The following is a 27,837-nucleotide window of genomic DNA, read 5'->3' as shown; positions in this document are numbered from 1 at the left end:
GTAAATCTGGGCCTGAACATGGACTAGGTATAGACGAGGCACGTTACCATTGCTCATCTCGGCTTGACCCCAGCACGCTGTACCCCACCAGTACAATATCATGAGACTTGAGGAATTCCAGCATCTTGCTCTGACTGAGGTAGATATGGCACTCCACCTGTGGAGAGGAAAGTGAACAAACCATGAATACGTTCAAGCAAACAATATTCCACTAATACATTCTTTCAAATGAGCACTTCTACTGTTCCCTTGGATGGTAGAACCAGACAGCCCTCAGTGTGAATCTCAGGTTCATGAGCATGAAATGTTTGCTTGCTTGCTGACTGGTGCGGGTAGAGTAGGGAGGGACCCTTTGGACTTGGAGAAACCTCAACGTTGGTGAAAGGGTATAGTACAGAATGCTCTTGCATGCAAACCATTTTGGAAGTACATATCCTACATCTAGTGCAACCGAAAGAACTGGCATTCAAGTTTTTTTGTTTTTTTTTTGTTTACTCAGCATTGTGGTCAGTGGAACAACAGCAAACTTTGAGACACAACGTTAACATACACCTGGAATGCAGTACTTTTATATTACTGTAGGTGGCAGCAGATCACAGTATATGAATCTCTATATCCTAACATTTTTGACATTACTAGAGTTCCAGCTTGATGTAAGGGTTTTAACTGCAGAGAGTTAGTGATTGTTTGTATGTAAATTGGAGACTCTACTCAGCACCTTTTTCCCCCAATTAAATTCTGAACCCTTAAATGGATGAGCATCAGGGCTGTATTTCTGCATAGACCAAAACGGCCCAGGCCTTGAGCAGCTGCAGCCCAAGGGGGCACCTGGACATGAAAGATAAGTTACTACATATTAAACAGGAGGCTGACAATGGGGAGCAACACATGAAAAACAGAAAATGATGCTCAAGACAGCTGCTCATGAATGAGAGAGGCTGCAGTACATGGATGATACACATGGAAGAGGGGGCTGCACATGGAATGGGAGGGGCTGCAGTACATGCATGATACACATGGAAGAGGAGGCTGCACGTGGAATGGGAGGGGCACTGCTGTACATGGATGATACACATGGAAGATGAGGCTGCACATGGAATGGGAGGGGCACTGCTGCACATAGATGATACACATGGAAGATGGAGCTGCGCATGGAATGGGAGGGGGCTGCTGTACATGGATGATACACATGGAAGATGGAGCTGCGCATGGAATGGGAGGGGGCTGCTGTACATGGATGATACACATGGAAGATGGAGCTGCGCATGGAATGGGAGGGGGCTGCTGTACATGGATGATACACATGGAAGATGGAGCTGCGCATGGAATGGGAGGGGGCTGCTGTACATGGATGATACACATGGAAGATGGGGCTGCGCATGGAATGGGAGGGGCACTGCTGCACATAGGCTGGGAGCCACAACATACTTTGCCTTGGGGCACATAAAGTATAAATCTGGCCTTGATGAGCATAGCTTCCCTTGCTTGTGTGTAATTACAAGACACAGAACATTTATATCATGCTTTTCTCCTAGCGAGCTCAAAGCGCCAGAGCTGCAGCCACTATGGGGAGCTCAGTAGGCAGTATCAGTGTTAGGGAGTCTAGCCCAAGGTCTCCTCACCGAGTAGGTGCAAAGGCAGAGCCCTTAACCATTACGCTATCCAGCCACACATTGGCAGCGAGAAAGCTAAAATCCAATCCTAGACTTACTGGACAAGTTACCACTGCAGGAGTTTGTATGCGACTATTTCAATAGAGGCTTAAAGGTCAACTGTAGCGAGAGGGATATGGAGGCTGCCATATTTATTTCCTTTTAACCTCCTGAATGGTATGCCTGACACTGTGTTGGGCATACCGCTCGCTAGCTTCAGGAGCCCCCCAAGATGAATCTAATAGATTTAAAGGGGAACTGAAGTAAGAGGTATACGGAGGCTGCCATATTTATTTCCTTTTAATCAATACCAGTTGCCTGGCAGCCCTGCTGGTGTGTTTCTCTGCAGTAGTATCTGAATAACACCAGAAACAAGCATGCAGCTAGTCTTGTCAGATCTGACTTTAAAGTCTGAAACACCTGATCTGCTGCATGCTTGTTCAGGGGCTATGGCTAATAGTATTAGAGGCAGAGGATCAGCAGGGCTGCCAGGCAACTGGTATTGCTTAAAATGAAATAAACATGGCAGCCTCCATATACCTCTCTCTTCAGTTCCCCTTTAATGCCTGCAAAAGGTTTAGCTAGCACTATGCTAGCTAGTATAGGTTGCCAGCACCGCCCGATTGCCTCCGATCCAGCCGTTTACACATTCCCCAGCCTGGTTCCAGCGATCGGCGCAGTCTCCCCGCACAGCTCCGGGCTTCACTATGGGGAAGGTCGTGACTGTGCATGACGTTGGTGACGTCATGACGTTAAAGTCGTCGGCCGCTCGCCTTCCATTAAAGTCTATGGAAAAACATTTTTTCGAACAAAATTTGCATTCTACGCGAATGCCGAACAGGCCTTTGTTCTCAGAATACAGCTCACCGGCAAACTGTTCGGCCATTTCTATTGAACAAACTGAATTGGGGCACACACAGCAATTACAATCAGAGCGGGATTTACCTGATTACAGACGGGTTTGTATTTCAGCCCCGGCATGTTAAGGATGAGCTCTATTTGACGTTTGTTGAAGTTGGAAACGCCGATGGATCGAACCAGTCCAGCGTCTTTACATTCCTCTAGAGCCTGAAAACCCAAAGATTATCATTAGAGATAACTGAATAGACACCTCAGAAGGGCAGCACAATTTACTGGTGACCTGCCAGTTATGCAAGAGATGCCAAATTATAAGGCTATTTAAAAGGACCACTCCATTGAAAAAAAAAAGTAAGCAGGTCAAATCTGACAGAACCGACAGGTTTTGGACTAATCCATCTGCTCATGAGGGATTCCAAAAGTTTTCTTTGTTTTCAAAAGCATTTCCTAAGTGACAATTTAACTGCCAAAACACTAAAATAACAGCCAGCTTCCCTACTTAGGGCCGGTTCACAGGGACGCTTGGCGGCGTTTACCGCTATGCATCCGGGACTCGTTGGCTAACCGTTCCCATTCAAGTGAATGAGAGCGTTTAACATTCAGTGGTTACCGTCGATTACGCAAACGCAGCGCTCCGATCCCGATTTTCCCCGCCGGCCCTAGAAGTCGCATGCGGCTTTTAGCGTCGCCTAGCCGCCGTATCTTAATGTCCCCTTGTGAGGGGGCGAGAAACTCCGATTGTGACGGGAAGCTGACGATCGCCCTACCACCACCCCCCGAACGAGGCAATGTGGCTTCCAGCCGCCCGAAGCCACCTGCCGTCCGTGTGAACCGGCCCTACTTGCACACTATATTGGCAGTTAGACTTAGCAACTGCTGTTCAAGAAATGCATTTGAAAACAAAGAAAACCCTGAGAATTGCCCATGAGAAGATGGACTATTCAAAACCTGTCCCTTTTGTCAGATTTTAACTGCTTACATTTTTCACTGGAGTGGTCTTATAAAGTGGACCTGAACTCTTGCACAAGAGAGAAGGAAAACAGAGAAATGTACCCTGTATGTATTTAGAGAGTTTAGCCTGTCTAATTCCAACCTCATCTATGACTAATCACAAGTGTAATTTGATCTCTCAGCTGTATCAGCTGGGGCCACTGCTGAACAGCTAATTTGTAAACACAGGATGTTAAACCTATGTTTGCCCCCCTGAAAGCAGGAAGTAGACACGCTGCAGATTGATTGCAGGATTTGTATCAGCTGTAACAAAGAAATGTTTTTCTGTAAAGGTTATTATGCTGTTGCATATCATTTACAGTAGATAGGCAGTTCTACGTTCACGTCCGCTTTACAGTGTTAAGTTGGCCATACCCATATAGATTTCAAACCAAGTTCCAAAAAAATCAATTCCTCTCTGAAGGAAATTGATCCAGAAAGAAATCGATTCCTGCCACAGACCGTATAGATTTTCAAGAGATTACAGCAGGGAATCTATTGAAAATCATTCGAAACGCAGCATTGTATGGTTCAATACCGTGAAATGCTAGGGGCAGTCGTTCTACCACAGCTCCTGCCATGCCCCAAACTGACCTAGATTTTCCATCCAGTCCGATCACTACTTTCTATAGATTTATGGTCAAATTCAATCAAAATTCGATCAATCTGACATTTTAAGGGAATTCATTACTATCCAATCTGATCAGAGTAAAATAATCTACTGGGAACTGCATGGGAAAACCGATGTGAGTATGGCCAACATACTTAACTGCAGTAAAAATGTTTTAAAATGAACCTCTGGTTGCTAATTCAATAGACTTGCATTCACTGCTTAATCTCCCTGGTGGTTGATGTAGTTCTAAATGTAAAGCGGTACATTGTTTAGAAACAAAAGTGTAGGTAGCCTGTGTAGCACCTCCCCCCCTGAATTGCAGGTGTACAACAATCAGGCATACATACAAAAAGGGCGTCAGGAAAAAAGGGCGCGTGGTGTAAGCGATAAGCAGTAATAGCGTTTATAAAAAATATTGTGTTGTATTTCGTTTACAGTAATGTTTTACAAATTAAAACCTTTTAATAATGTCTATGAAATCGCACATTGTGAATACGATAATCTTCCGTTTTAAAAGTGAAACTTATAATCAAGTTTGTTAAAAACGATAATATATGTATCATCGTTATAATTGTATAATATTGTATATAACCTTCATTTATCGTTTCTTCATGTAATAAAATCTGAAAATATTGCTTATAACAATGAAAAAAATATATAAGTATGTTCATAATAACTGTTGTAAAATATTAGTAAATATTACTAACATTTTACTACAACTAAAACTAACCCTACTCTCACGCAGAACCCTCCCTCTACCTATTCCTAACCCCTAAACCTCCCCCTGGTGGTGCCTAACCCTAAGACCCCCCCCTGGTGGTGCCTAACCCTAAGACCCCTCCTGTTGGTGCCTAACCCTAAGACCCCCCTGGTGGTGCCTAACCCTAAGACCCCTCCTGGTGGTGCCTAACCCTAAGACCCCCCCTGGTGGTGCCTATTTTAAGACCCCTCCTGGTGGTGCCTAACCCTAAGACCCCCCCTGGTGGTGCCTAACCCTAAGACCCCCCCTGGTGGTGCCTAACCCTAAGACCCCTCCTGGTGGTGCCCAACCCTAAGACCCCCCTGGTGGTGCCTAACCTAAGACCCTCCCCCTGCCTAAACTGTAGATTCCCACCTGGTGGTGCCTAACTCTAAGACCCCCCAAGTGATCGATTTATTGTGTGGATAATAATGTTTTACAAACACTAAGTGATGACGCTTTAAATAATGGTTTCATTAAATACGATACATATGTTTAGTATATTTGTAAATGTAATTCATCACGGGCGCATTTTGTAAACTTAAATCATCACAAGCGGAGATTGAAAACGTTAATAATCTCCGGGCGCCCTTCTTTCCTGTTCGGCGCCCATCACACGATATTTAATATGGGAGTGAATGGCAGCGGACTTTTTGTCCACATGCCTCCAAATTTCCTGCTTCCACAATCAGACATTATTCATTACCTTCCAAGTGTCCCGGATATCCGTGTTGTGGTAAATTAATTTTCCATTTTCATCCACAGGGAACACATTGTCTCCAGGCTGTTAATAAGTAAAATTGCATATGATTATTGCCCGTATATACAGTACTTGACTATAAGGCTGTTGCCACAATACGAGCACTTTACTGACCATCAGCGCTTTCTGAGCATTTTTTTTTTAAATGCTCCCATTGACTTGCATTAAAATCACAGTAATTTTTTTTTCTTTTTAAATTACGACCACTGCAATTTTACCGTGATTTTAATGCAAGTCAATGTTTAAAAAAAAAAACACTCCGAAAATGCTGATTGTGAGAAAAGCACCCCGAAAGCTCTCATAGACGTCAATTCACCAACCATTACTGGTAATGTTAATCACTTTTCTGTTTGCTGCATATCATGTGTTGGAGGTAACGGTGGTTGCATTTCATGTGTAGGAGGTAGTGGTGGTTGCATTTCAAGTGTTGGAGGTAGCGGTGGTTGCATTTCAAGTGTCGGAGGTAACGGTTGTTGCATTTCAAGTGTCGGAGGTAATGGTGGTTGCATTTTAAGTTTCGGAGTGAGGTGACGGTGGTTGCATTACAAGTGTCAGGGGTAACGGTGGTTGCATTACAAGTGTCGGAGGTAACGGTGATTGCATTTCAAGTGTCGGAGGTAATGGTGGTTGCATTACAAGTGTAGGAGATAAAGGTGGTTGCATTACAAGTGTCAGAGGTAATGGTGGTTGCATTTCAAGTGTCGGAGGTAACGGTGGTTGCATTACAAGTGTCGGAGGTAATGGTGGTTGCATTTCAAGTGTCGGAGGTAATGGTGGTTGCATTTCAAGTGTCGGAGGTAATGGTGGTTGCATTACAAGTGTAGGAGGTGATGGTGGTTGCATTACAAGTGTCGGAGGTAATGGTGGTTGCATTTCAAGTGTCGGAGGTGACGGTGGTTGCATTACAAGTGTCAGGGGTAACGGTGGTTGCATTACAAGTGTCGGAGGTAACGGTGATTGCATTTCAAGTGTCGGAGGTAATGGTGGTTGCATTACAAGTGTAGGAGATAAAGGTGGTTGCATTATAAGTGTCGGAGGTAATGGTGGTTGCATTTTAAGTGTCAGAGAAAATGTTTTTCGCATGTCATGTGTGGAATGTAAGTCGCTACATTTATTATTTGATGGTCATATGGCTGTATTTGGTACTTAAAGGTTATTGTTGCAGCAATTGGCATTTTGGTAACTTTGGCCCACTGCCTCAGAGTTACACGGTTGCATTAGTTAGCTCTGTTATATGAGTTAGCTCCCCCCCATCATCTCATAGGTAGCCATGCCCATTTTTTGCTGTGGCGTGCTTCCCTCCCCGTCTCAGGTTGGGCCCTGAATAATCTGGTCACTGTATTACGTGTCAGAGATAGATGCAGAATGGGATGGGGTGTGGGGTTGGGTTGGTATATCTAGATATATAATCAGCACCAGTGCCAAGAAATACCCTAGGTATGCCACTGCTGGGCAGACCTTGCTTTTTTTGGTGTAGTGAAGGGGAGGGGCAAGGACCCAAATGGCATAACTGCTGATAAGCTTGCCCTGCAATGTGTGCACATGGCAAATGTACCCTATTTTAGTGAATCGGTCCCATAGGGTGATAGGGCCTCATTAAGGTTTCACTGGAAGCTACATAATTGTATAAACTCTGGTTACTACTATGAATGTTGCCCTAGGCTGGGTTGATTTTCTTTCTTTTTATTTTAATATGAATTCTACTTTACTCAAAACTGAGTTTACAAAATGTCATTGCGTTGAAAAGAAGCCACCGGTGAGCTGGGCGTATGACGACTAATCCAGCTGCCACTCAAATTCCTTGCGGCGTTAAATTCTATTCCCCATCCGAGTCATAGCAATTTGGAGGGAAAAGTAATCTGGGGTCTGGGGATCCCCGAATGAACTTTGGGCGGGCCGTGTGCTATAGCATAAACCACCTGCTTTGTTGAAGAGACCCACACATCAGTAAATCTTTGTGGGCTACCAGATCTCAGTAGGTCTTTAGAGAGAACCAAATACCAGTGATTGTCTTAAAGGGAACAAGAGACAAAGCACCCTTGTGTATTTTACCATATATATCAGTAAGAACATTAGAGAAAACACTTACCATGCTCTCTGTTTCATCCTCACTGCTAAAAGTGTCTGTTAACAGCTGTGATAAGAATCCCGGACTGAGCATTCAGTCTGGCTTTGCAGGGAATAATTATAGCTGAGTCATTATACCAGCCACAAGGGGGCAGGCTTGGGCTTGAAAAGACACCAGAGAAGACAGACTCAGCTATAATCTTTCCGTAGCAATGCTAGACTGAGTGCTCAGTCGGGGATTCTTATCAGAGGTGATAACAGTCAGATTAAACAGAGAACAATGAAACAAAGAGCAGATTAGGTGTTTACTGTCATGTTCCCACTGATTTATAAGGTAAAATACAAGAGGGTGCTTCATCTCTGGTTCTCTTTAAGGGTACCAAAATCTCTACAGGAAGAGTACCACATCTGTAAAGTACTAAAGCTCACTGAGTCTCTGTACAGTAAATCACTGCAGAATTCCAAATATCGGTACATTTCTGTAGACTACGCAATCTCATTGACTCTTTAGAGTACTAAATCCCCACAGAGCACTAGATCTCACGTTGAGCTGGTGCACACCAGAGTGGTTCGTGGCCTGTTTTTAAAAACGATAGCAGTTTGAAAACCGCTTGGGTAATGTATTTCAATAGGCTGGTGCACACCAGAGCGGTTCATTTTTTCCACAAACGCAACCTTGGGGGCTGCTGCATTTTTTAGATTTCTGAGGCATTTCTGCCTCAATGTTAAGTATAGGAAAGTGGAAAACCGCTCTGAAAAACGCTACATCAGAGCGGTTTTCCAGGCGTTTTTTGTTACAGAAGCGGCTCAGTAACAGCTTTACTGTAACAATATATGAAATCTGCTACACAAAAACGTTCCAAAAATCGCTAGACATGTTTAGAAAACCTCTCTAAACATGCCTAGGAATTGCTCTGAAAATCTGCTTCAAAAACCTCTAGCGTTAGCAGATCTGCTAGAGGTTTTTGTGTGCACTGCCCTACCACTGTAGAGTGGGAAATCTCAGAGAAGCTCAGTAGATATTTGTCAGTGCTCTACAAATATGAAGTAAATAAACAAGCTAAAAAAATCTCTGAATCCAGGAAATGTAGCATAAAATCACAGTTGGCCTGAACTGACCTTGAGTTCTATCGGGTTGTGGATGATGAACAAGTCCAGGTAATCCAGCTGAAGGTCCTTCAAGGACTTCTCCAGACCGACACGAACGTGGTCCGGAGCTTGGAAGGTGGAGTGCAGCTGCAATGAAAATGAAAGTGATTAGAAGTTCAAACACTAAATTCCTAACCATTTATTGAACTGCATCCGCAGGAAACTAGAAACTCAGTGCAGATAGTGCGGGATAATTTTCCTCCGCTCTGTTCGTTTTTTCTAATTAAAGTGGACCTGAACTCTTGCACAGGACAGACGAAAAACCTAGAGAAATGCACCCTGAATGTATTTATAGAGTTTAGCCTGTCTAATTCCCCCTCATCTGTGACTGTTCGCAAGTGTAATTTGGTTTCTCAGCTGTGTCAGCCGACTGCCACGGCAGACAGCTAATTAGTGAACACAGTATGTTAACAATATGTCTGCTTCCATGAAAGCAAGAAATAGACACACTGCAGATTTATTGCAGGATTTGTATCAGCTGTAACAAATAAATGTTTTTCTATAAAGGTTAGTATGTTTAATGTGTTTGTGCTTTTCCTGCACTGTTAACAGTAGGAACTGTTGTATGTTTTTTTTTTCTTTGTGAAAAAAAAATGTATTAAATAAAAAAGTTATTATGCTGTTGCGTATCTTTTAGAGCAGAAAGGAAGTTCTGAGGTTAGGTCCGCTTTAAAGTGAACCAGAGACGAAGCACCCTCATGTACTTTACCATATATATCAGTGGGAACATTAGAGAAAACACCTACCATGATCTCTGTTTCATTCTTCACTGCACAGCTTGCTTCTTATCAGACCTGATAAAATCCCCGACTGAGCATTCAGTCTGGCTTTGCTCAGGAATATTTATAGCTCAGTCTGTATTCTCTCATGTCTTTTCAAGTCCAAGCCTGCCCCAGGCCGGCTCTGCTCAGGAATCATTATAGCTGAGTCATTATAGCAAAGCCAGACTGAATGCTTAGTCGGGGATTTTATCAGGGCTGATAAGAAACAAGCTGTGCAGTGCAGAATGAAACAGAAAGCAGGGTAGGTGTTTTCTCGAATGTTCCCACTGATCTATATGGTAAAATACATGAGGGTGCTTCGTCTCTGGTTCACTTTAAGATATCCATATAAACAATGCCAGTGCCTGAAACATTAAACTGCTACCTATATGCTGGAGCCGCCATAGTAAAATCTACACCCCGCCAGGCTTAAAGGGAATCTGAAGTGAAAATAAACGTATGATATAATGAATTGCATATGTAGTACAGATAAGAAATCGAATATTAGTAGCAAAGAAAAGATTCTCATATTGTTTCCAGTACATGAGGAGTTATGAAACTTCAGTTATCTATGTGAGGGCTGGTGCACACCGGAGCGGTTCTGGAGCTTTTTTTAAAATGCTTGCAGGGAGAAAACCGTTCGGCTAATGAAAGTGAATGGCATGCTGCACACCAGAGCGGCTCATTTTTTCCACAAACGCGAACTCGGGGGCTGCAGCATTTTTTGGATTTCAGGGACATTTCTGCCTCAGTGTTAAAGTATAGGAAAGTGGAAAACTGCTCTGAAAAACGCTAGATCAGTTTTAGGTTAGCTTAGATCAGTTTTAGGTTAGGTTAGTTTTCCAGGCGTTTTTGTTACAGAAGCTGTCAGTACAGGGCCGCCATCAGAAATTTTTGGGCCCCATACTGGGCAAACTTACTGGGCCCCCTCTCACTTCCCTCTGCCCCCACATGGCAAATCACAATCTTTGAATATCTGAACACACTAACATCCATGCCCATGGCTGGGAGCATTCTGTTGTGTTATGTTCAGTTCATTAAGACTGTAACTGCACTTGGGAAGTACAATGGTAGCATGATGGAGGAGGTGCGTGGCCCATAACATTGCATGCACAGTGCGCCCCAACCTAGCCAGATTGTGCAGACTTCACATGATCTCAAAGGATTGGACTGGAAGGGTATCGAGGGAGCTGACAGACCACAGGGGGCTGGATCCTCCCATTTATCTCAGGTTTACTTTATTCACTAAATGACTAAGGTAACTTCTGGATGAGCCTCCCGGCACCTCTTACAAGATTAATGCGCAGCCAGAAGGACATGGAGAGACACAGACTGCAGCTGAGGCCTGTTTGTGGCACTGTTTTCCGGGCCCCAGATTAGCTTGGGCCCCATACAGCAGCCCTCCCCCCCCCCCCCCCCCCCGTGATGCCCCGAAGGCGGCCCTCGTTCAGTAACAGCTTTACTGTAACAATATTTGTAATCTGCTACACAAAAACGCTCCAAAAAACGCTAGGCATGTTTAGAAAACATGCCTAGAATCGCTCTGAAATCTGCCTCAAAAATCCTCTAGCGTTTTGCGGATCTGCTAGAGGTTTTTGGTGTGCACTGGGCCTCTAAGAGTTTCTCTGAGCTCACCGACCAAGCTACAGCACTATTTTCTGAAGCGCTTATCTCAACCTGTATCTCGCTGTTTCTTTTTTGTTTAAGGTTTTACTGCAGAAAAGTTCCAAGGGTCATTAGTTTAATATAAAAAGTGTAGTTTTTAAATTGCAATTATGACAGAATGATGCAATATTATAAAATAAAAGCTTTATAACTGAAAATAAAAATATGATACTCTTTTCTTTGCAGCTAATGCTCTATGAATTATCTGTACTTTTTTTTCGCTTCAGTTAGTGTGTCACTTAAAGCAACCACAAGCGGGGCATACATTTTAGGTTCTGCTAGATATAATTTTTCTTCTTCTTAAAGGGAATCTGAGGTGAGAGCAATATGGAGGCTGCCATATTTATTTTCTTTTTAAACAAAGCACATTGCTTGGCAGTCCTGCTGATCCTCTGCCTCTAATACTTTTAGCCGTAGACCCTGAACAAGCATGCAGCAGATCAGGTACTCTGACTCGGCTAACTCAGATTTTACTGAACAACCATATGCTTTTTTTCAGGGTTTTGATTCAGACACTACTTATGCCAGAAGATTAACAGGGCTGCCAGGCAACTGGCATTGTTTACAAGGAAATAAATATGGCAACCTCTGTATCCCTCTCACCTCGGGTTCACTTTAAAACCAAATGTTTTTCAAAATGTTTTGATCATTATTTGAGCAAGCAGGGACTCCCTTGACACTTTAAACTTCCTATTTAGGCCCGGTTCACATTAGCGTTCCCTGTCCGGATTCGCCGGGCCGGATCCGGACCGTATACTGTACAAACGGAACGTACGTTCCGCATAGCAATGCAAAGGTTATGCGGACGTTCACACGCGTCCGTTCCGTACAGTACGGAGCCGGACCGGAGCCGGACTCCGGACACTTTTCCAACATGCGCTATTTTTCGGTCCGGATCATCCGGCCCACGCACCCGGACCGGAGCCGGACCTGAGCCTGACAGCACCATCCGGAAATATGAAAGCAATGGGAAACGGAAGCACAGAACACACTGGAGACAAACACCGGACGGACGTTCTACCCCACTTCCTATGCGTATTTATAGCGGCCATTTCAGATGGGGACACATGGGCCCAGCATGTCTGGAGTGGAGCAGCAGTGACACACGTGCTGGAGCTGTTTTGGCAGTATGTCGGAGGTGGAGGTGAGGCCTACAGCGGAAGACCTGATTCTATAGGTGCACCAGGTGCACCTTCTGCAGACCCCAACAATTTTATGGTAATTTTGTTATTTTTTTACCCCACGGATCCGGATGGCAGCCTGATGCATGCTTGATGCAAATGCATGCCAAAACGCAAGTGTGAACGGGGGCGGGGCCTTAGTCTCTTAAAAAATCCTAGTGGTTCTGGTTGGCTATTACTTAACCAGGTATTCTGTAAAACTCTAAAGTCTTATCCATAGAACTGTATTAAAGGACTACTATCGCAAAAATTACATTTAAAATGCGTTTAGACACATACAGATATGAAGTTTATTTATTCCAGAGTAAAATGAGCCATGAATTACTTTTCTCCTATGTTGCTGTCACTTACAATAGGTAGTAGAAATCGGACAGAACCAACAGGTTTTGGACTAGCCCATGTTCTCATAGGGGATTCTCGTGAGTTTGTTTAGTTTCAAAAGCACTAAGTGAAAGGCAGTTGCTCCATCCAACTGCCAAAAAAGTGTGCAGAGAGCATGGCGGTTGGCCAGCTTCTTTTTATAAATCTTTTTCAAGGAGTGTCTTTATAAAGAATAAAGGCCATGCAGTGAATCCCCTATGGAGAGATGGACTAGTCCAAGATCTGTCTGTAATGTCAGATTTTGTAAGTGACAGCAACATAGGAGAAAAGTAATTCATGGCCCATTTTACTCTGGAAGAAATGTACTTCTTATTTGTATATGTTTACATGTATTTTACATTTTACGATTTTCGCGATAGTGGTCCTTTAAATTGCCTTCGATATTCCGATTTCCGCTGTAAACCTCGCAAAATAGTGTGGATTCCACAAAAAAAAAAAAAAAAGCAGGTGCTTGGGGCCTAGTGGGTGTCACCTGCCACCTTCTTAGACCTCTCTTTGCTTCAGCTTACCAAAAAGACCTGTGCTGGGAGAAGGATATGTCTCCTGCATCCAGTACTGGGCCACACCTGCTCTCCTCTGTTGTCAAGACAACCTGATGTGCAGTCGCATGGCTGTTCATGACACAGAACACTGCTATGGAGCTCTGTGGCTGCACGCCGCCAGCACTGTGTGGAGAGGAGAGTGGAAGCGACACAGGTAAGTATACTGCCCTCTACACTACTCTGCATGACTGAAAGGCAGAATAGGGCCCTAGGCAAAGAAGTGTCTTTGGCTCCACCTTATGGCCGTTTTGGTAAACTGAGGTGTGAGAGGGATAAGAAAAGGTAACAGTCGGATCCCTTAAAACCCACGAGGTCCCATGCACATGCCCAGGTTGCCTTGTGGATGATATAGCTCTGTTGGAAGCAAAGGTGCATCTAGGGAAAACCCCGCTTACGACTACACTAAAATCCAACCCGGAGCACCATCTAAAAAAAAGTAATTTCTACTTTCAGTTGAAGTGGTTGTATTCAAGTTGAAGTGAAGCATGGCCTGAAAGAATAAAGTATAGCAATAGGTCAGGCTGTACATATCTCCAAATAAAAATTAGGTAGCTTGTCCCCCCAAATAATGTAACCAGGCAGCAGAATCCTCCAGATAAAAAGTAGAATATGGAGAATGCAATGGAGCAGCACCCCCTGTGTAAGGCCCCTATGGCACATGCCCTGCCTGCACCCCTGTAGATAATCCTCTGTTTGGAAGGCGCCTCCAAGTGGGGTGGGGGGAATTACACCCAAAGTTTTACAGGGTAGACCAGTCACTTGCAGTTAAGATAATTGACTTACTTTGCCAGTGTAAAACACATCCTCTCTCTTCACTGTCCCATCAGCAATCTTCTTTCGAATGGCTCGGCCGACCTCCACCTCATTGCCATATATCAATGCACAGTCAATGTGCCGGTAGCCCACTTCCAGCGCAACCTTCACACCCTCTTCTGCCAGGCTTTTGGGAAGCTACCAACAGTAACACAGTGACATCATGAAGACCACTTAGGTCCATGCTCTCATTACAACTCAACTCCAGGCACCAATCAGGTCTAAATACAGTATATATATTATAGCATAAAAGAAAGAAGATTCTCAACAAGTTAACTCTTTTGTCCTGCTCTAGAGTCACCGCCTCGAATTCATGTATACAAGACGCCAATCTTCAACCTTTGAAATATTTAACCATTTTAGCATTTTGGACGTGACGGTGACGTTCACATCCAAAAGGCTGCTGGTGCGGTGCTGCGCGCGCATCCCCGTGCCGCCCCCCGTTAGCCCGGAGATCAATGAATGGGAACATTGTTCCCATTCATTGATCTAAGTCTCTGGTAGAAAAACTGATGGCTGCTTTTCAGAGGCCGCGGTCTTTCTGAAAAAAAAAAAACCAATCACGTCCTTGTAGTACATGTAAGCGAGCGTGCTCGCTCACAGGATAAAAAAACTAAAAAAATCACTTGTGGCCAAATAGTAAAACTACATGCACATACATTTTTATAACAAAAAGACAAATAAATTACATTTAAAATTAACTGTTTACCTCCCACACTCATAAAATATCCAAATAAAATTTTTAGCAAAAAAAATAAATAAATTACAATTTAAAAAACAAAACAAAACATAAATAGTTACCTATGGGTCTGAACTGTTTTAATATGCAAAGGGTATACAAATAATATTTTTTAAATTATAAGCTTGTAAATAGTGATGGACGCAAAACTAAAAAAATGCACCTTTATTTCCAAATAAAATATTGGCGCCATACAATGTGATAGGGACATAATTTAAAAGGTGTAATAACCGGGACAAATGGGCAAATAAAATATGTAGGTTTTAATTATGGTAGCATGTATTATTTTAAAGCTATAATGGCCGAAAACTGAGAAATAATGAATTTTTCAATTTTTTTTCTTAATATTCCTGTTAAAATGCATTTAGAAGAAAAAAAAAGAATTCTTAGCAAAATGTACCACCCAAAAAAAGCCTAATTGGTGGTGGAAAAAATAAGATATAGATCAATGAATTGTGATAATTAGTGATAAAGTTATTAGTGAATGAATGGGAGGTGAAAATTGCTTGGATGCATAAGGTGAAAAATGACTGTAGGCTGAAGTGGTTAAACACTTCCTCAAAACTTTTTCTGACAAGTATATGCTTCAACTTAGGCCATTCCCCCTTCGACTTTTCGCCAAGTTTTACACCTCCTTACTAGATAACCGAAACACAGCAGAGAAAGAAAAAAAGGAACAGAGCATAGTTATTTGTGTGCTAGGCACTGTACATACACATGTCTATCTCATCATGTCACATGTCACTTCGGGTATCCTTTAAAACAGAAGGAATATGTGATTATTCAGGTTGGAGTGAATATACAAAGTCATCCACAATGCATCACTGCTGGATATGCAAATTGTCCCTGTGTTGTCCCTGAAAGCCAAAACACACCTGCAGAACAGCTGAAATGCAATAATGTATGTCAGCTCCGTTTTTTAAATGTACAGAGCCACAATAATCCAACATGCATACAGACTGTTTCAAATTGATTGATCCTCATCAGTGCATGACATGGATTAATGTGGCTCTATGTGGTAGGACTTGAAACACCCAGAGTTACTGTAACCCCTTGTACTAGGGATGAGCGATATTCAGTTTCACGTTTCGCTAAAGATCATGTTAGTGGGTGCAGCAGGCCACGGCAGAGAAGGTTATCTCATTTACGTCGCTACTAGGGATGAGCATTAGCAAGCACAGTTTTGCTTAAAGTGAAACTGTATCCACGCATGTGCAAAAGGGGCCGTGGCAGAGAGGGTTAAGTTACCTGTATCACTGCTTCTTGCCCTGTTGATCCCCCTCCCGGTACATCCTCCTTCACAGCTGGAACTCCATGCAGTGAAGCAGGAAGTGCTGGGAAGATGGAGTGCAGTGCAGCACCAAAAAGCGGTGATACAGGAAACCTAACCCTATTTGCAGCAGCCCGATCCTTCCACACACGCAGGTACAGCTTTGCTTCTCAAGAAACTCTTCTTGCTGGTCCCTGGTTGCTGCCTCTTGCCGCTGCACTGCATGTTGCTCTCCATGTTCCCGACACTTCCACCTTCACAGCCGGAAGGATGGAGAGCAATGTGCAGCACAGTGTTGAGCAGTGGCCACAGTGGTGAGTTAACTGTCTCTGCTGCAGCCCACAATCATTAACACACTGGTTCAGTTTTGAGAGACTGAATCTCACTCATTCCTGTTCATGGTATTCAAAATCTGTTGGCCCTCATACTGCATGAAAGTGATCAAATTGGCCAATAAAAATTGGATGTGTGTATGCACCCTTAGGCCTTGTTCACATTATAAATCACCAGCGCTATTGCAAGCGCCGAACGATTTATAGAGTGCTTTTCGAAGCGCTTTTGCATAGCGATTAATTTTGACACTTCCTGACGTCATGTGGTTAAATAAATACTTTTTCTAAGTGTTTGTGTGTTTATTTACTTTTAACTCTTAAAGGAAATGGGTAAGGGGTACAAGTACCTCTATACTCATTTCTCCTGGGAGGGGGGGTGGGCATCTGGGGGACCCCTTTTTAAAGGGGACTCCCAGATTCGACCATGAACCCCCCCCCCCCAGGAAATTGCGGCCTCCACCTCCACCGCCCATCGGAGGTGGAGAAGAGCCCCTTGTCCTTGGATTGGACAAGGGCTCGGAGGGGGAGGGGAAAGCTTGGCTGCCCCTCCCCTTCCGAGACCCCCCAATCCATGGACCATGCGGGCTGGTATAGTCAGGGTGCGGAGCCCCACGCGGCCGGTGCTCCGCATTCTGGCCATCCCAGCCTGCATGGGGGACAAGGGGTTAAAGAGGTCTGGGAGGGGGGACCCCACGTCGTTTTTTTTTATATTTCCCACACTCAGAACGAAGTAAGTAAAACTCTTCCCACTTGGGGGAATCTATGAAAATAATACACTATTGTTACCTGTGCAAAAAAACCTGACATTTTCTGCATTTAAAAGACATTTTCGCCCTTGAAACTTAAAAATCGATTTTCTCAAAAACTATAAGGTCTTTTTGAAAAAAAATGTTTTCCTCTTATTCCCACTGATCCCCTTAATATACCCTGGGAATTTGGTGTTCCTAAACTTTAAGCAGGCTTTGCTATTAACCGTTAAAGTCGGCAGGTTTTTAAATGTTTACATTTTTCCTTTGAAACTTTAACATCGATTTTCTCAAAAACTATAAGGTCTTTTTGAAAAAAAAAATTTCCACTTATTCCTCCTGATCTCCTTAATATATTCTCCAAATTTGAGGCTCTTAGCATTTAAGGGGGCTTTGCTATTAACCCTTAAAGTCGGCGGCTTTTTCATATTATACGGAGCGTTACGGTTTAACGCGAAATTACGGTAGCGTTTAATGTGAAATTATGACATGAACGAAACACGAAATTACGCGTTGAAAATTACGCTTACGGTATTTTCAATTACGATTTTAATGGCAATTACGCTACCGTAATTTCGCATCGTAATCGCAAATTTCGCATGCGTAATTTTAGTAATGCGAAATTACGAAAATTTCAGCTCAACTCTAGCCACACACACACACACACACACACACACACACACACTGACACACACACACACACACACACACACACACACACACACACACACACACACACACACACACACACACACACACACACACACACACACACACTGACACACATACACTGACAAACATACACTGACACACACACACACTCATACACTGACACACACACACACACACACACACACACACACACACACACACACACACACACTGACACACACACACACACACACACACACACACACACACACACACACACACACACACTCACGGCTGCTACTTTATTGCAGGGATGTGGGGAAAAAATGAAGCCAGGCACCTATTAGTCTTGCTACTTTGGGTCACTTGGTCACTCTTCATAAGAATATTTAACAATATGGCTGATTTTATTTGAACTTGAGACAAATCAAATACAACTTGGAGCCGGGTCAGTCCTAATCAGCAGCAACCAGGGGCGTAACTAGAGGGGAGCTGCCCCTGCAGGGGGGCCCAGGGCTGTGGGGGTCCCCAACTACAGGTAGTCCCCGATTAACAAACGAGATAGGGACTTTAGGTTCATTCTTATCCGGTATCTGTTATTACAGTAAGTCAGAACACTGTGCCATCTCTGTCCCCTGTACCTCCTCTGTGCCCCTCTGTGCCTCCAGTGTCCCCTCTGTGTCACCTCTGCCCTCTGTACCTGCTTATACATGTTTAAAAGCCATTTTTTATTTTCTTTTTTTTTTAAATCATTTTTCTCAAAAACTATAATTTCAATTTGAAATTTGTTTTACTTGTTCCCATGGCAACACAGAATCCATGCTGTTCGTATCGGCGGGTCGTTCGTAAGCCGGGCGTTCGTAAGTCCGGGACTTCCTGAACTAACCTTCCCTTTCTCCGATACAGGGGACTATACTTCACATCAGGGAGTCACTAAAGTGTGATAACAGCTATCACAGCAGTTATCACGCGAGCTGATGCGTGCAAAGGTTTGCGTGCGAACAGTGTTACTTTGCGTGATAAGCGAAAGTTTGCACGCGATCACGTGCGATTTTTTTACGTGAAATAAGATTTTGTTCAACACTTTGTTTCTATATAAAGTTCACATTTACATGTCGTCCTTATTTCTATCACTATCTGCCTTGTTCAACTTTAGGTATAGTTGGCCTTTAAATACACATCTGGATTCATTAACATTAATGGAGTCATCAATCATATAGTGTTACCCCCCCATACTACTTTCCCGGGACTTCCTCCAGCCCCTGGCTGCCGCTATGTCCCTTGTTGCATCTCCGCTCTCAGCCGCTGGTCCCAGTCAGTAGTTCTGCGCCTGTGCAGTACGCTCCGGACTATGTGGAGGTGACTGACAGCGGCGCTTGCGCAAGCCCAGTAGAGAGCAGAGATACAGCGAGGGACATATCGGCAGCCAGGGGCTGGAGGAAGCCCCGGGTAAGTAGTACTGGGGAGGGGGGGTTGCACTATATGATGGATGACTCCTTTAAAAGGATCTTTACTGTAAATAATGGCATGTTAATGTTTTGGAAACCATGATATCTCTCAGATCAGGGATGACATTCCTGCTTTGGAATGGTATGTGAGCATGCTGGTAGGCAGCGGTATGATATTTGTCTCTAAAATATGTAGCCCAGGCTTCTTGTTTAGTGGTGCTGGAATGCCATCAGGCCTTAATACAGTGATGTAAAAAACTATTTAACCCCTTCCTGATTTCTTATTCTTTTGCATGTTTGTCACACTTCAATGTTTCTGCTCATCAAAAACCGTTAACTATTAGTCAAAGATAACAAAACTGAACACAAAATGCAGTTTTAAATGATGGTTTTTATTATTTAGTGAGAAAAAAACTCAAAAACGACATGACCCTGTGTGAAAAAGAAATTGCCCCCTGAACCTAATAACTGGTTGGGCCACCCTTAGCAGCAATAACTGCAATCAAGCGTTTGCGATAACTTGCAACGAGTTTTTAACAGCGCTCTGGAGGAATTTTGGCCCACTCATCTTTGCAGAATTGTTGTAATTCAGCTTTATTTGAGGGTTTTCTAGCATGAACCGCCTTTTTAAGGTCATTCCACAACATCTCAATAGCATTCAGGTCAGGACTTTGACTAGGCCACTCCAAAGTCTTCATTTTGTTTTTCTTCAGCCATTCAGAGGTGGATTTGCTGGTGTGTTTTGGGTCATTGTCCTGCTGCAGCACCCAAGATCGCTTCAGCTTGAGTTGACAAACAGATGGCCGGACATTCTCCTTCAGGATTTTTTGGTAGACAGTAGAATTCATGGTTCCATCTATCACAGCAAGCCTTCCAGGTCCTGAAGCAGCAAAACAACCCCAGACCATCACACTACCACCACCATATTTTACTGTTGGTATGATGTTCTTTTGCTGAAATGCTCTGTTACTTCTACGCAGATGTAACGGTACACGCCCCTTCCAAAAAGTTCAACTTTTGTCTCGTCTGTCCACAAAGTTTTTTTCCAAAAGTCTTGGCAATCATTGAGATGTTTTTTTTAGCAAAATTGAGATGAGCCTTAATGTTCTTTTTGCTTAAAAGTGGTTTGCGCCTTGGATATCTGCCATGCAGGCCGTTTTTGCCCAGTCTCTTTCTTATGGTGGAGTCGTGAACACTGACCTTAATTGAGGCAAGTGAGGCCTGCAGTTCTTTAGATGTTGTCCTGGGGTCTTTTGTGGCCTCTCAGATGAGTTTTCTCCGCGCTCTTGGGGTAATTTTGGTCGGCCGGCCACTCCTGGGAAGGTTCATCACTGTTCCATGTTTTTGCCACTTGTGGATAATGGCTCTCACTGTGGTTCACTGTAGTCCCAAAGCTTTAGAAATGGCTTTATAACCTTTACCAGACTGATAGATCTCAATTACTTTTGTTCTCATTTGTTCCTGAATTTCTTTGGATCTTGGCATGATGTCTAGCTTTTGAGGTGCTTTTGGTCTACTTCTCTGTGTCAGATAGCTCCTATTTAAGTGATTTCTTGATTAAAACAGGTGTGGCAGTAATCAGGCCTGGGGGTGACTACCGAAATTGAACTCAGGTGTGATAAAGCACAGTTAAGTTATTTTTGAACAAGGGGGGGCAATCACTTTTTCACATCACTTTACAACAAACGATGTGAGGAGCGCTGGCACTTTCCACAATGATCGTGGTATCTCTTTATTGATCAATTAGCATGAAATAAATTTAAATAAAATTGCATATAACATACCAGTTCTCAATCCACACATACACCCATCCAACCTGAGAGTATGCTGATGAGCCCTCAAAAATATATAGGTGCACCTTAAATTGTATATATCAAAAATTCAAAAAATTCAAAAACTCATAAGATCAAGATAAAAAATCAACATATAAAAATTGTATAGATCATAAGTAGGTTAAACTTCACAAACTATACTATGCAGAAGCCTTGCAGGGTCTCTACTTCTTATTATTGCACTAATCCCGATACAATTTCCAGGAATGTCAAGATGATACACGGATATCCGATCACAATTTAATCCTGTAAATATCAAACAGCCAACTTGCTCTATTAGATTGCGTGTAGCCTGAGGGCTCGTTTCCACTATCGCGAATCTGCATGCGTCCAACGCATGCAGATCCGCACATGTAATACAAGTGGATGGGCCTGTTTCCACTGTAGCGTTGTTGAGGTGCGTTTTTTTCAGCGTGAAAAAAACGCACAAAAGAGCCAACGATTTCGCCTGCGTCGGGAATCCGTGCGAATCGCCGCTAATGTATTTAATAGTAAAAACGCATGCGTTTGTTACATGCGTTTTTACCCGCGATTTCGCGTGCGATTTCGCACCTTTTTCAATTTTATTTAGCCCTGGCAGTGTCATGGTTAATTTCGCATGGCACCCTGCCATGCGAAATCGCAGGCGAAATCGCGGGTAAAAACGCATGTGGAAACGCATCCGCATGCGTTTTTACAAGCGTCGGAATGCGGCCGAAATCGCGTCGCAACAGTGGAAACAAGCCCTGAGTGCTTACTGGTAGGAAGATACATTCCTCGGTCCGCGCCTTGAAATGTAACAGATGGCGGAGTCAGTCCAAGGCTCCCGCAGCCGCTGCCAGGAGGGAGAGGGGAACTGATACTGGTAACCCCGTCCACACCCGCCCGCCGTAAGGATAAAGCCAGGCGGGGATAGCAGGTCCTGCTCAAAACACCGCTCGTCACTCCTCGTACTTGGCGGCAGCCGCCAGTAGTACTTCCTGGGTCAGTGTTCTAACCAGAGACAGGGCCGGCCCGCTCATGAGGCGGGGTGAAACATTTGCCTCAGGCGGAATTTCGGGGGGGGGGGGGGGGGGGCGGCACCCGCCTGTCTATGGGTGCGGGGGGCCACCCGCCGAGCTGGAGGGGTAGCGGGCAGAAAGGGGGTATTGGGCCTAGCGGTGGGGAGGGGGGGTCGGACCCCTCCCCCTCCCTCGCCTGCGTACCCCGATCTGCGCTCCCCTCCAGCTTTAAAAAGTGAAGTACCAGCTCTATGATGAAGAGGCAACGGGCGGGGATCACTCACCTTTTCCACGTTCCAGCATGCGCTCCACTGACGTCATTTCCAGCAACCCCACCCACTGTATTGTAAGTGAGGGGGGGGGGGGGGGTAGGGACAGCGATTTTTTTTTCTAATTATGCCTCAGGCGGCAAAAAGTCTAGGGCCGGCCCTGACCAGTGACGTCACTTCCGTGCATCTCGCTGCTTCTTCCCTGCGTTCCAGCCCACACCAGTCTATCAATGTCCACTGGTCTTGCTTGAAACACTTCAGTTTGAAGAGCAGCGTATTCCAATAGATCCCATGGGGCGCCCCAACTAGAATCTCATTAACATGTTTCGACACCGGACGTGTGTCTTCATCAGAATGATTGGAATTGGTCTAAACCATCGAACACCTGACCTAGGAAGTACTACTGGCGGCTGCCGCGAAGTACGAGGAGTGACGAGCAGTGTTTTGAGCAGGACCTGCTATCCCCGCCTGGCTTTATGTGAAATCGTAATATATGAAATTTTAAATCGTAATTTATTTCAAAATGCAAAGGAAAAATTGTTTATAAACTGTCATCTGAGTTCAAAAACCATTTTTTCTTTGAATTTTTATAAGGTCTTTTCGAAAAAATGATTTTCTTGCCTTCTTCCCGCTATTCTCATTAACGTACGTAGCAATTTTGGTGATGATAGCATGTATGGGGGCGTTTCTTTTCACCTCGACACGAAATTATGTGAAAATTATGCAAAATCAGTTGAAATTACGTCTGGCCTTAATTGTGAAAATTTACGTGAAATTTTACGTAATCGTAATATCATCACTAACCATCACTGATCAGTAACTGTCCCTCAAAGGATCTCACAAACCATTGTCACTACCACAGATCACGGCCAGTTCCAGTAAAAATGGGGTCCCAGGGAAGTCCACCATTAAACACCACTCCTGATCAAAATGCTGCTTTATGGGCTATTTGTTGCTGCCCAATTCCCCCCCCCCCCCAGGACCCTGAGACGGCTGCTTGCACCCCCCCAATTTAACTGCAGTACCCATGGCCCCTGCAGAGTCCTAGATTCTACATTCGCAGATACACCACTTGCTTGAAAGTATATGCGCAAAGGCATGCTTCGGAATTTCCAACGGGAAAACAGAGGATCGTTGAGGACCGACGTGGGACAGGGTGGCTGCAAGGGGCTGGCAGAAGCTCCAGGTAAGTGAAACTTTTTTTTTTTTTTTTAAATCTTCAGTTCCGCTTTAAGCGGAATTCCGGAGCATGCCATACATTCAAGCAAGTGGTGTATCTGTGAATATTGAACCTGGGACTCTGCAGGGGCCATGAGTACTGCAATTAAGTTGGGGGAGGGGGGAGGGTGTGCAAGCAGCCGGCTCAAGAGTGAAACTCTTTGTTTGTTTTTTTAATTTTCAGATTCGCTTTAAATTTTAGTTCACGTCTTTGTCAGGAATGACAATTCAGAGCTTTCTACAGGAGATGTGACCATAAGAAAACCTACCACAGCCAACTAAGGGACATGGTGGAGCCTAGCAGACTCTCTGATATATACATCACAGGCTGTCTGATAAGCGCACAAGTCAAGGGGAGACCTGGGGGGGGGGGGGGGGGGCAAAAAAAACTTTGGGGGCAATGGGACAATTTCCCCCTTTGCCTCCATGGTAGCGCCAACCCCGATGGGGAACAGTTTGTTAATAATTATCACTATTCAAAGGTGATTATTATGAGCACAGGACCAATAGAGAGCTAATAATGTAGTTGAGGGAGGGCCCTTCGGGGCCCCTCTGGCCATAGGGCCCCAATGTGGTCGCAACCTCTTCAACCCCTATTACTACGCCCCTGCTCCTGGTTCAAATCCCAGCCAGGTCCCTATCTGCATGGAGTTTGGATATTCTCCCCTTATCTGTGTGGGTTTCCTCTGGGTACTCCAGTTTCCTCCCACCTCCGAAAGACTTACATTTTATTGGCTTCCCCATAAATTGGCCCTAGACTATGATACATACACTGCACGATACATATATAGACATATGAGTATGGAAGGGATTAGATTGTGAGTCCCTCTGAGGGACAGTCAGTGACAAGACAATATACACTGTACAGCCCTGTGGAATATGTTGGTGCTATATAAATACTAAATAATAACAACAATAATGTGCCCAAACAACCCTAAGGTCCAGTTCACACTTGTGTTACAGTGGCAAACGGATCCAATCACCGGTCGATCTCTGTTTCCGTTCCTCTGCTTCTGTTTCGTTTCCCTACATCCCTCCAGACCCCCACCCCCAAAGTGGATTTTGCCACTTAGAACGGTCCGAAACTTTTCATTTTCTCAGTTGCTCCAATGCAGCACTTCAGCTTCCGTTTCCGTTCCACTGGGCTTAGTGGTCAGGAAAAACAGGTGCAGCAGGAAACTTGCGGTCTGTTTGAATGGATGGATCATGGATGTGATGTGAATAGATCCATAGGTTAACATTGGATCCATTCTGTAACTTTTCTGCTTAAAGTGAAAAATCAATAAAGAGAATTTTCAAAAAAAAAAACATTGGATCCACCGCCAGTGTGAACTGTACCTTATTCTCCCACACCAATAAATGCAGCAGTGATACAAGAGACATTGCAGACACCCACCTGCAGTGGAGCATAAGTGCCGAACCCAATCACTGGCATCTTGTGCCCATCATTCAGCAGGATGCAGGAATCTTGCTGTAGTGCCATCGTCCTTCTCTGATCTGCTACTACAAGTCTTCTGTGCCCTTTGTACCTGAGCGTTCCTCACACACACAGCTTTAAAGCTGTCTACTAGCCCCTCCTTGTTCATTTTTTTCCCCTTTAACTTGCAGAGTGAGTTAGGGAATAATAATCCTTGTTTGCAACAACCATGAAACAGGTTTTCTAATCATAATCTCAGCTCTTCAGAGTGAAACCACACCCGGACCTTTGCAGAAGAAAGTAGATAAATGCTAAGTCAAGGTATTTTTCCCAGAACTCCTTGCAATCCGTCATTACATTTCTGCACCCATTGACTGTCACTCTGCTAATGACTATTTTTTTTTTTTTATTATTATTATTATTTTAGTTTTTGTTTTTTTTACAGTACACCTTTCTCCGGACAAGAACTAGGTGTGAGGTGAACACCGCTACATCTCACCACACTCCACGACAGTGCACGACCTGGTCAGCAAATCCAATAGTCATAAGCAAAGAGAAATGGTCCGCACTTGTCAATGAAGGTTTCATTTATTGTTGGACATATCCAAAACATCCGAGGCAAACATCAGATAGCTGCAACTGTCCTTAATCATAGCTCATTTCTCCGGACAAAAAGCAAGACAACAGACAAAGTACAGGTACAGAAAGTACAGGTAGACTTACTAACGTCCGCCTTAAGAATGACTCTCCGATACGAACGGCATGGATTCTGTGTTTCCATGGGAACAAGTCAAAAAATTATTTTTTTCAAATTGGACTTCTAAATTCTAAGAAAAAATGGCTTTTAGGGCTGGTGCACACCGAGCGGCTTTTTGGGCGTTTTCAGATCCGCTTGCGGCTGCGGATCTGCTTGGTCAATGTATCTCAATGGGGTGGTGCACACCAGAGCGGCAGGCGTTTTGCAGAAACGAAAAATGCCTGGGTGAGGCATTTTTTGGATTTCGGATGCGTTTCTGCCTCAATGTTAAGTATAGGAAAAACGCAAACCGCTCTGAAAAACGGCACTTCAGAGCGGTTTTGCAGGCGTTTTTGTTACAGAAGCTGTTCAGTAACAGCTTTACTGTAACAATATATGAAATCTACTATACTGAAAACCGCAGCAGCAATCCGCAAAACGCTAGCAAAACGCCTCATAAAAATAAAAAAAAGCGTTTAAAAATCTGCTAGCATTTTGCGGATCTGCTAGCGGGTTTTGGTGTGCACCAGCCCTGAAACTTGTATAAACAGGAGCGAAGGGCAGAGGTGACACAGAGGGGGAAACTGGAGGCACAAAGGTGGTACAGGCAGGCGAAAATGAATGCGACAAGAATGTTGGCATTTTTGCTCATCATAGGCAACAAGACAGGAAAAATGAGAGCAAATCTTTAATCATCCTTATTTGCCAGCACACGGGACTTGCAGTGCTAAAATCACATGTAGTTCCACAGCTCCCCTCCCCCTCACTCTCCAATATTGTAAATGACTTCTGCAGGGTGCCTGTGATTACTTTACATTGCATAAGATACCATAGAAATAATCACATGCTTTGTGTGCATAAATATTGATTCAGCTCATTGTTTTCCTATAACTAGAGCATACAACATACAATAACATTCCATTTTCCACTCCCAGTGATCTGTGAATTCAAGGCTATTCCTCCTTTTGAAGCAACCTTTGTTTCATCAAGTCACTATTATTAGTTATATTATTTTATATGACATGCTATTTTGTAGTTCACATTGCGCTCTGACCGCGTTGGCCGGATTTTGACGCTACAATATGCAGCGGCAGCGAGCGGGCAACAACTTACTACTTGCTTCTTCCTGCATCCCGCTCTGCAAGAGCGTTGTAAGTTGTTGCCTGCTCACATTCTAGCCTGGAGGGGGGAGCGGCGAAAGGGCCCCCCCCCTCCCGGCTACTCTGTGCCCACCACTGCTCCTCCTTCCTGTGCTGTGCCCCCTCCTGCAGTGCTCGGGGTCCCCGGTGTATATGAATTAAAAGGCCCACCGGAGAAAATCCGGCCCTGTCCGACCCTGCTCAAAGCACACAACATGGGTCAGTTCAGTAGTGTGTGGTAGGCAGTGGCGGCGCCTGGGGGGTGCTGAAGCACCCCCTAAAATTGTCCAAGCACCCCCCAGCGTGAACTGACTTTCGGCGTCTAAAAGACGCTGCGTCAGTTCACCGGCAGCCCGCAGCTCCGGCAACGGCAGAGCTACAGTAAAATGGCGTCCAAAGCCCTGCTCTGGAGACTTCGAGTCTGCACTGCAGGGCTTTGGTTGCCATTTTCCCGTAGCCCTGCTCTCAGCACGTGTCTTAGTTCAGGAAGTTCGGGACCTTACTGGCTGGCTGCAGAGGATCGTGGGAGCTGCGCTCCGGACTGAGGCCGGGACAGGAGGTCTTCTGCAGGTGAGTAATTTTTTTTTTTATTTATTAACATAACAGGTGTATTTTCTGGGCAAATCTGCCACATGATTGAAGTGTTTTTTGGTTAAATCTGCCACATGATTGAAGTGTTTTCTGAGCAAATTTGCCACATGATTGTACGTGTTTTCTGGTCAAATCTGCCACATGATTGAACGTGTTTTCTGGATTAAATCTGCCACATGATTGTACATGTTTTCTGGTTTAAATCTGCCGACACGATTGAACGTCTTTTCTGGGCAAATCTGCAACATGATTGAACGTCTTTTCTGGTCAAATTTGCCGACATGATTGAACGTATTTT

General features: G+C 44.2%; 2 protein-coding genes across 2 annotated transcripts in view; one reads left to right on the top strand and one right to left on the bottom strand.

Annotated features, from left to right (window-relative positions):
- The window catches only part of LOC137561696 (estradiol 17 beta-dehydrogenase 5-like), a 55,956-nt gene extending 30,789 nt beyond the window's left edge, over positions 1-25,167 (bottom strand). The window contains exons 1-6 of the mRNA XM_068273037.1: positions 25,053-25,167; positions 14,142-14,309; positions 8,799-8,915; positions 5,559-5,636; positions 2,598-2,720; positions 48-157 (exon numbers count right to left, since the gene is read on the bottom strand). Of these exons, the coding sequence (XP_068129138.1) occupies positions 48-157; positions 2,598-2,720; positions 5,559-5,636; positions 8,799-8,915; positions 14,142-14,309; positions 25,053-25,139 (683 nt within the window). The 5' untranslated portion in view covers positions 25,140-25,167. The remainder of the gene's footprint in view (positions 1-47; positions 158-2,597; positions 2,721-5,558; positions 5,637-8,798; positions 8,916-14,141; positions 14,310-25,052) is intronic.
- Positions 13,434-27,837, top strand: part of SPX (spexin hormone) — a 49,800-nt gene continuing 35,396 nt past the window's right edge. Inside the window, exon 1 of the mRNA XM_068273039.1 lies at positions 13,434-13,512. The gene's annotated coding sequence lies outside the window, so the exon portion shown is untranslated. The remainder of the gene's footprint in view (positions 13,513-27,837) is intronic.

This window comes from Hyperolius riggenbachi, chromosome 3, assembly GCF_040937935.1.
Source record: "Hyperolius riggenbachi isolate aHypRig1 chromosome 3, aHypRig1.pri, whole genome shotgun sequence".
NCBI classification, from domain to species: Eukaryota; Metazoa; Chordata; class Amphibia; order Anura; family Hyperoliidae; genus Hyperolius; species Hyperolius riggenbachi.
This window is presented reverse-complemented; position numbering and strand designations above follow the sequence as displayed.